Source organism: Nicotiana attenuata, chromosome 2 (genome assembly GCF_001879085.1).
Source record: "Nicotiana attenuata strain UT chromosome 2, NIATTr2, whole genome shotgun sequence".
Classification (NCBI taxonomy): Eukaryota; Viridiplantae; Streptophyta; class Magnoliopsida; order Solanales; family Solanaceae; genus Nicotiana; species Nicotiana attenuata.
The window spans coordinates 24,225,922-24,236,418 of NC_031990.1; the positions used below are offsets into that span (position 1 = coordinate 24,225,922).

Here is a 10,497-nt window from a genome sequence, read left to right on the forward strand (position 1 = left end):
TCAGGACTACATGTCCTTAACTTTGAACTTGTAACTCTAAGTTCAGGACTTCAAGGCTACATGTCCTTAACTTTTGAACTTGGAACTCAAACTTCAGGACCAAGCGTCCTTAACTTTTGAACTTGTAAGTCAAAGTTAAGGACCTATTGTCCTTAACTTTTGAACTTGTAACTGTAAGTTAAGGACTGCTTGTCCTTAACTTTTGAACGTGTAACTGTAAGTTAAGGACTGTCTGTCCTTAACTTTTGAACTTGGAAATCAAAGTTAAGGACCTATTGTCCTTAACTTTTGAACTTGCAACTGTAAGTAAAGGACTGCATGTCCTTAACTTTTGAACTTGTAACTATAAGTTAAGGACTGCCTATCCTTAACTTTAGAACTTGTAACTGTAAGTTAAGGACTGCTTGTCCTTAACTTTTGAACTTGTGTCCTTAACTATTGAACTTAACTTTAGGACTTCAGGACTACATTTTCTTAACTTTTGAACTTGAAACTCTAAGTTCATGACCATGTCCTTAACTTTTGAATTTAACTTTAGGACTTCAGGACTACATGTCCTTAACACAATTATCTTTGTCCTCAACTTTTTGGCTTTTTACCATATTTCTCCTACTTATCTGTTGTTTAAGAAAATCTAAGTCACTTCTTTTAGAAAACCAAAAGTCACGTCCTCCCACGTCTGTGATTATTATAAGTGAAACCAAGCAATTCAACTCCTGAAAGCAGAGACAAAAGAAAGTGAGAGGCTTATAAAATTTATATGATTAATGCATTTCGCTTCTTCTGTTCAAAATTGGGTTTCATATATGAAAATAATGGAAACACTCATACGGACCCCAGAACGCCATTGTAGAAGGAGAAGTGGAGCTGTAAGGAATGGATCTGAAAATGGCGTATTTCTGTTTGGGAAGGAAAGGGTAATACTGTCTTTTCATATTAATTTTAATAGACCAGTGGCTACTTTTGCTTAGCATTAAAATTGATGGATAAAAAGTAAATACCACTTTAAAAAGTGGCTACCCCACACAATTTTTACCAAAGAAGATGGCATCTTGGGCTTAATGAAGTGGGCTCATCATTTGTAATCCAATTAAATGAGCTGGCCCTGTCAATATTATTGGACTTAAATAATTAATTCAATTATATTAGCCCATAGGAGTAATATTTATTTGGACTAGTACATTTAACGTATAGTCCACATTATTTATTGAATTTAAATTCAATAAATTTTACATGCCTACCGGTAGTTTAGGCGAAAATTGAAATTATTAAATGTCTTTTTAATAAGTGTGCAAAATTCTTTTAAGAAAAATAATGTTGATCGAAGGAACTACTACTGTAGTGGTAGTTATTCAATTATTACCAAGTGTTTTTTTTTTTCCTTGTTTGTTTAACTTTCTAACATAAGATAAATCCCTAAACTTAAATTGGAAAACCACTTATCAAGTCGAAGTATTTTTTCATCTGGTAAGCTGAGCAATCTGGAAAACCAATAATGTCCTTAAATTGCTCTACAACTCTACATATCCAATGCATTTATAGACTTATCTACTGCTCTTTAATGAAAGAGATATTCTGCAAAAAATTTGAGGCAGCTAGTAAGTCAAACTTGATGGCTAGCAATATTCTTATATATTCTAATGTAAAAACATCACATCTGACTAAGCTAGCAGATACTAACATTTTGCTAATTTATTGGTTTGTTGGGGGTGCAGCCTGCCTCGGAACCAACGTGAGCGCGAGATACTTTGTACTAGAAGCGAATGTAATCCTATAGCAACGGGTTTAATCTAACCCATAACTTTCGACATGGAGCAAATTTCGTAGAAATCACAATAATTTATTGATATGAATCCATAACTTTAAGGGGTCGTTTGGCACGCGACTAAATTATCCCGGGATTATAATCCTATGACTAATTTATACCACATGAGAGATGAGATAAAATAATCCCACATTTGATGGGATAAGGTGGGATAGCATGTGATGTCCTAGATTAAGTCTAGGATTAAATTTATACCTTGTTTGGTTGGAGGTATAAATTTATCACAATATAAACTTATACAACCAACCAAACACGGTATAAATCTAATCCCACATCTTATCTCACCTTATCCCTCATACCAAATGACCCCTAAGGATATAATGAGTTCAATACTAAGAACCTTTTGAATTTCACCTCTGCTTCGTACACCGGGCTTTTTTTTTTTTTTTTTTAAATGAAGATTCCAAAAAGAAGATGCATCCTTCAATAAATAGGCGTATTATCACTGAACTTGTGACAAATACTCAATTCATTTCAGACACAAGAAAACATACAAGATGGAATCAGTTTTTCTTGAAGAGTTTAGTCCATTGAAACTAATCAAAATCTCCATATTCCCCTTTATAATCCTCATCTTCTTACAACTCTGGAGTTTGAAGAAAAAAACCAAGCTTCCTCCTGGTCCAACAAAATTGCCTTTTATTGGCAATTTAAACCAATTAATGACTCCAACACCCCACAAAAAATTAAGGGATTTGGCCTTAAAATATGGTCCTTTAATGTTCCTAAAACTTGGAATGGTGCCAACAATTGTTGTATCCTCTGCTGATGCTGCTGAGAAAATCTTGAAAACTAATGATCTTGCTTTTGCAGGCCGGCCTAAATTAGTCGGGCCAAAAATCTTGGGCTACAATTATACAGATATTGCACTTGCACCTTATGGTACATATTGGAGACAACTAAGGAAAATTTGCATCCTTGAGCTTCTTAGCTCAAAGAGAGTCAACTCATTCGCGTCTGCTAGACGCGAGGAGTTAAATCTGTTTCTTCAATCTATCGCGTGTTCGTGTGGTGGAAAACCTATTAACTTGGCTGAAATGTTGTTTGCTTTAAACCATGATATAACTACAAGAATCACATTTGGATGTAAAGCTGATGATCAAATGAGATTCAGGGCTGCAACTAAAGAAGGAACAATATTAGTAAGTGGATTTCAGATTGGTGGATTTCTTTCCTTCTCTGTCATTTGTTGCTCTTGTCACAGGCATGACATCGCGGATACAGAAGATTTTCGTTGAGATGGATGGAATAATTAACAAAATCATCGACGAGCATACTGAAAGGAACAAAAGAATCAAGCCGGAGCATGAAGATTTACTTGATGTTCTGCTTAGGATTATGGAAAATGAAGAACTTGAAGTTCCTTTGACTATTGAAAACATCAAGTCTATCTTACTGGTAAACATGCTCCACATCCTAATTTTTGTAAGAGCTTAAGTTCTATGCATTGATATTTACACAATCTGGTCACATTAAAGGGTAAGTGCAAGTAACTCTATTTAATAGCATCGATTAGTAACCTATAATGGTAAGTAAATTGTTACTGATTGTGGAATAAAACCGTTATATTGTCAGTATAGAGTATACCACAACAACAACAACAATAACAAATTCAGTATAATTTCACATGTGGGGTCTGACTTCTGAGGATGGTAGCGTATAGGGGCGGACCTATGCTATACAAATAGGGGTCACCGACACCTGTAAAGTTCGGCAAAAACTCTATATATGCATACGTATGTCTTTAGAAAATAGTGATATATTAGTAGTGGACACCTTATATGCAAAACAGATTTTGGTTGAATCCAAAAGTGCACCCACGAGCTTCAAATCCTGGGTCCACCTCTGTGTGTACGTATACCTTACCCCTACAGTATAATCCCACATTATACTGTCAGTATATACAACTTAAATGTAGTTAGGTGTTTATTCTGACTTTCTTACCATATTTGGTTTTCCTATTTCTTGAAGTATAATATATTTACCATAATTGATTTTTCTTTTTACGAAGAAGAAAATATAATTCTTTCATATTTGGCTAGTCCTTTTTCTTAGAGAAAAAGGTTTTTGACTTTTATAAATTAAGGATCCTTCCTTCTCATTCAATAGCATCCACTATGTAATCATATGGGGTTTGAGAGTCTTGTTTTGGGGGAAAACTTTTCCGACAAGTGTTAGTGTGCCACTTGTGTTTGCCTCTTTGTGAGGTTGTTCCTCTCGATATTTTGTGCTCTCTTTTATTTAATGGATTGCTCATCTCCGCCCGTGGACGTAGGTCAATTGACCGAACAACATTAAATATTTGTGTCTCTTTTGGTATATTTCTCTTTTAATTTGTTGTTGATTTATAGTTGTTCAAACTTTGCTTTACTAGCTTTTGCATGACATGCACCTGATTATTGCAGTCCTAACAAATGTTTCCACATTGACTAACATTGTTTCCTTCCCCTTGCAAAACTAAAGGAAATGGTAGTAGCTGGAAGTGAAAATGCTTCAAATTCAGTAGAGTGGGCAATGACAGAGATGATCAAGAATCCAAAAATACTAACAAAAGCACAAGAAGAGGTCAGAAATGTGGTAAAAGGGAAGCCAACAGTAGAAGAGAGTGATCTACACAAACTAAGTTACATCAAAATGGTGATCAAGGAAACACTAAGATTTCATCCACCTGTACCCCTTTTACTACCAAAAGAGTCCCTGGAAAATTGCACGGTCGACGACTATGAAATTCCAGCAAATACTAGAGTTTTTATCAACTATTGGGCAATCTCTAGGGATCCAAAAAGTTGGGAAAATCCTGATATATTTGAGCCTGAAAGGTTTGAAAATGTAGCAGTGGATTTCAAAGGTCATGATTTTGAGTTTATTCCGTTTGGCGCTGGAAGAAGGATTTGTCCTGGAATTTCATTTGGGATGTTGAACTTGGAACTTTCATTAGCAGCTATGCTTTATCACTTTGATTGGAAGCTACCTCAAGAAATGAAACCAGAAGATGTTGATATGAATGAAACATTTGGAATGACTCTTTTCAAGACTTCAAGTTTGCATCTTGTTCCTACTCTACGTTTCCCTGTACCATCTTAAGTACATAGTATACACTTCTGCCATTTTACATTCATGTACTTTGACGGTAGGCCTTGACGTAACTGGTAAAGTTGGTGTTATGTGACCAGGAGGTCACGGGTTTAAGTCGTGGAAACAGCCTTTTGCAGAAATGCAAGGCAAGACTGCGTACAATAAACCTTGTGATCCAGCCATTCCCCAGACCCCGCGCATAGCGGGAGCTTAGTGCACCGAACTGCCCTTTTTACATTCATGTACTTTGTTTGTATGGAAGGAATATGTAGAGTTTACTTTGTGTTTCTTTTCCCTTCCCTTTCCATTTCTTTGCAATCTAAACAAACAAAATGCCAAGGAATAAGAATATTGTTTGGACAGCCTGGATATCTCTTTCTTATATGTTCAACCATCTAGTATTCGGAACTCATTGACCGGACAACTTGGATATCATTATCATCTTTCTTTGGTCAGTTAATATACATACGTCAAGGAGGATAAAAAATAGTACTTATCTTTTTCTCTTTTCTTTTTAGTAGTCCAAAAAAATGATGCCTTTCTATATTTAGCAATAATTTAACTTTAAGTTTTCTCTTTTACCCTCAATAAAATGATTTCTAGTCACACGGACCATAAATTTCAAATGACTTCCTTTATTTTTTTACTGATTGTGCGATCAAAAACTTTTATATAAATTGGGATTAATTTTTCATTCTTTAATAAAGCTGCCCTGCTGATGTATGTATGTACTAGGTTTATTTAATCACGTCCCATTTTTTCTAGTATTAGTGAATCTTTCCTTTGACTTGTTTGTCACATTGCAAAACTAGTTTTCTCCCATGTCCTTATTCATTTTGTTATTTTCATATATTCCTAGTACACGTACCTAACGGCCAACAAAGGACAGACATATACGTTGAAATTAGCACCGTTTGTAGGTTTCACTTCAATTCTTACTCTTTTCCACTATTTACTCGTCTGCATTGATAAGAGTTGTATTTTCCCAACACAACAGATACCTCAAAAATTTCCACTTTCTTGATTAAACTTTGAGCGCCAAACAAGCGCGGAGCTAGAGTTTAGGTTACGAGTTCAATAATTTTAGTCTAAATACCGTTTGTTTTAAATTTTTTATTGAATATGTATAAATTATTTATTTAAAACTCAGTAATTTAAAGACTAAAATTTCAAATCTATAAACTTCAATTCTAAGCGGTACCGAAAGGGAGAAGGCATACAATTAGAGAAAAGAAGGATAAACGTTGGAATATACATGTTGGGATGCAATTATTATGGATTTTAATTATTTTTTTCCAACAATTTAGAAATTATGGTATAGTGTTGTATAAAAATTGATATTAAACACATATCTTTTTATTTCTTCATCTTCTTTTTCAATTTCAAATATACATTTTCCTTTGGTTTCTTTTAAGATCCTTAAAACTTCAAAAATTTGAATATACCTTGAAAATTTTGTCCGTTCCTATAGGATGGGGTCATGGATTGTTGGTGTTAGTGCATTTTAATATTAAAATTATAATATTAAAGTGCATTATTTCTTGTGAGATAGTGGTTATAAATTGACAAGAAAGTGGTCATTATTTTGGTGTAACTCTTGAAACCACTAATGCCATAATCTACCACTAACTACCCACTAAAGATTATATTTTATAACCACTATGTTCTACTATTATCTCACTATCTTATTATTATTTCATGGAAGAGATTCTACACCTATAAATTGTGGTGTTTCTTCCTTGTGTTGTAGATGAAAAAATATGGTAGTTGATAACTAGGGATTTTAACGCATTTTATATCCCCTCTTGCTTATGCTTTGATCAAATATTCATACAAAATAGTCCCAAAAGGCTCACAAGTTGTGCTTGATTGCAGGTTTGATCAACAAAGTGACAAAATATCAAAGATCGACTCAAAAGTAGTGAAACTTGCACAAGCGCCAAAGACAAGTCAAGCTCAGGCAGAACAGGCCCAGTGCGGCCGCACACCACTTTGTGCGGTCCGCACTGGGAGATTCAGAGAGCTGGTATTTCAGGCATTAAGGCAGTGCGGCCGCACTAGGTTTTGTGCGGTCCGCACTGAAGGCAATGCGGCCGCACTACCATTCTGTGCGATCCGCAGAGCCAAGATTCAGAGAAGCTGCAAAATGAAGTTTTCAAGCCAATGTGGTCCGCAGTCAAGTTTGTGCGGACCGCACTAGAAGCCTCCGCGGCCGCAGTCCATTCTGTGCGGTCCGCGGAGCTCAAGTTCAGAGAATGAGATTTTTTAAGTCAAGAGCCCAGTGCGGACCGCGGTCCATTTTGTGCGGTCCGCACTAACCCCGCAGGGGCATTTTTGTTCAGATTTTTCAGCTTAATATAAATAGATTCTTTTTCCATTTTGAGGGTATCAGATATTGTAATACATCAGCTGCGCTCGTGGGTTGACTTTTCTTAGTCATTTTGGGCATTTTACTTACTTTTCATCATTGAATATTTGTATTTAGCTTAACAATTAATTAATATGTGTTTATCTTCTTCTATTTCTTGCTTTTCTTCTTTAATTATGAGTAGTTAGACCCATAAGCTAGGGTTGTGGCTCAACCCTAGTGTGGGTAATTGATGAGTCTTGTACTTTAGGACTAATTTGACTATGGGTGTTTGTTATTTGGGCCAATTTCATGGTTAATTTCTGAATTAGTGGTTGCAAACACTAGTTTGTGTTGAGTTGACTTGAGCTCTTCTTGAGAAAGAGAGCCTAAGTCTCCGAAATTGGTCCAACAATAAATTAGGGCGTACTCAAGAGATTGATATCCCCAATTAAAGGGTTAAACCTCGAGAGAGTAATACCCGAATTGAAACCTAGTTGCTTGAGCAAAATTGCATACCCAATTGATCTTGAGAAAGCCAATTCGGGCAAAATCACTCGAACCATCNATTTCCGCGATCGCATAGGGCAATTTTGCCCAGCGAATTTTTAAGTTAAAAACAGAACAGTAGCACGGGATTTTTCATAAAAACACACGAAACCCTTTCTTCTCCAAGCACATAGGCGTCCATTGAAGCTCCCTTTCATCAAAACTTCTTGGGTAAGCATTGTTCAACTTGTTTCCTTCAATTTCCTTCATTAATTAGTGAATTCCTAGCCCTAAAAAACATGAAATCAAGGTAGAAATTATGGGTTTTGGGTAGAGTTAGGGTTTTGAGAACTTTGGGTGATTCAACCTCAATTTGGGGTCGAATCTTAAAACAAATTATATATTTGCACTCGTGGGGTTATGGGTGATCGGGTTTTGGTCCGAGCCTAGAGTTTGGACCATGTGGGCCCGGTGTCTAATTTTGGTATTTTTGGAATAATGCTAGAAAATTCATATCTAGGCTATGAGAAATTGCCATTGAGTCTTTATTGATATTGTTGAATTAATTATGCCTAGATATCACTGTATTGGAAGTGGAATCATGAGGTAAAGCGATAGTTGAGGATTAAGTGGATTTCAAGGCTTTGTGGTAAGTGTTTGGTTTAACCCTAGCTTGAGGGAATAGGAGTTGAGTCTTGTTGCTAAATGCTATGTGATCGAGTACGATGTATAGGTATGGTGACGAGTATCTATACATTGGTGTCTAGCATGACCGTGAGTCCTTATAACGTGATTATCATGACTTGGTTGTGAACTCCGTGTTTATTGGAGGATTTCTATATGTTGTGAATAGCATGTGAACGGTAATATGATTATTTGATTTTCCTGGGAGCATAGGCTCGAATTGTGATACGAATATTGAAATCATACGAAATGACTTGATTCTTCGGAGCGTTGGCTCAAAATAGTAGAGTGAATTATAAGATAAGAAAAGTAAGAAAGAGAAAGCGTTGTTGGTTATTCCCTTGCCGGGATGTTTGTCAAATATTTATTTATTTTTATGCCCCTTAATTGTGACTGTTGTTTGGGGAGTCGGACTGTTAAATGATACTGAGGATCGGGTTGCGCGCCGCAACAATGATATTGAGGATCGGGTTGCGCGCCGCAACAATGATACATGATAAATGATATTGAGGATCGGGTTGCGTGCCGCAACAATGATACATGATAAACGATATTAAGGATCGGGTTGCACGCCGCAACAATAGTAATTATGGAGCGGGTTGCACGCCGCAACAGTTATTGAGGCCATGCGTTTGTATTTGAGTATTGATTCTTTGTTCATTGTGAACCTAAGCTGTTTTAGTTGTTACTCTGGATTATTGTTATTATTGTAACTCCTCATAGCATGTTTCCCCTCCCATGTTGGTAATTGCTTTGTATTCGATTTCCGCTGTATATCTATAACTACACAGGTTTATGTGGTGTCCAGTCTAGCCTCGTCACTACTTCGCCAGGGTTAGGCTAGACACTTACCAGTACATGGGGTCGGTTGTGCTGATGCTACACTTCTGTGCATTTTTGCACATGTCCAGGTTTTGAGGAACAGCAGCAGCAGTAGTTCGGAAGCAGGCGATTCATATTCACGAGACTGAGGTAGCCTTGCAAGCGTCCGCAGGCCCGGCGTCTCTTCTCATTGTTTTCTTTTAGACTGTTGCCTCATTGTTTTCGAGACAGACAACTGTTATATTTCTTTCAGACCTTTGTATTTAGTTTATTCTTAGTGGTTCGTGAGTAATGTGACACCAAATCTTGGGTAAAGGTTGTTTTTGACTATTTCGCGTTTTAAATTCATCATTTTAAGACAGACTTCCGCTATTGTTCTTATTAGACTTTATGTTCTATATTGATGTTATAAACTGTTAAAGATAATTGCTAGTGATGGAAAGGTAATTAAGTTGGCTTGCCTAGCTACCCCGAGTAGGCGCCATCACGACTCTGATGGTGGGAAATCCGGGTCGTGACACTTTTAAACCTATTTGAACAACTTGTAGCATTTTAACTCTTAGCTAAATTTAGAATTTGTAGTTTGATAAAAGTAGAATTATAAAGAAAATCCCAAAAATGTTGAGAAGTGTAATTAAGAACACATACGTATTCCTAAACTAGATAGATACTCGATTCCAATTCTAGCTCTTTGTGGATATCGATCCCGACCCAAAATCGGGTAAAAGCTATTGCGACCCTCTCTTGCTACTTTTTAGTAGTGCGGGGTTGGTAGCGATCACTTTTTGGCACCGTTGCCGGGGAGCTAACGGTTTTGGCTATCTATTTAGTTAGATTTGTGTTTTGTTCTTCTTTGCTTCTTGTTACTAATTTGTGTGTGTCAATACTTCAGGTACCAAAATGGCTTTAAATGCTAATGACCCTCTTGCAAATATGAATGTGGGGGAGGAGGTAGATGACATTGGAGAAGAAGAGGTGCCTCTTGTACCTCAAGGACAACGTAGAGGCCGCAAGGCCAATGTAAATGACAATGTTCCAAACCCTCCTCTACCACCTCCAAGAGCGGTTCCTCGGGTGCTCCCGAACCAAGGCTATGCAAGTGCTATTGTCCCACCCAGAATCCGAGCGGGCAATTTTCAGATAACCAATGTGATGTTGACCTTACTTGAGCAGCGTGAGTATTTCACGGGCGCTACGGATCAAAATGCCTACAAACATCTCAAAGGGTTCGTGGATACATGTTGGGGGAGCAAGC

General features: G+C 36.8%; 1 protein-coding gene across 1 annotated transcript; it reads left to right on the plus strand.

Moving 5' to 3' along the window:
• On the plus strand, nt 2,271–5,262 carry LOC109205553 (cytochrome P450 71D8-like). Its single transcript, XM_019368265.1, has 2 exons — nt 2,271–3,223; nt 4,289–5,262. Exons 1-2 carry the CDS (start codon nt 3,032–3,034, stop codon nt 4,907–4,909), a joined length of 813 nt encoding a protein of 270 aa, XP_019223810.1. The 5' UTR covers nt 2,271–3,031; the 3' UTR covers nt 4,910–5,262.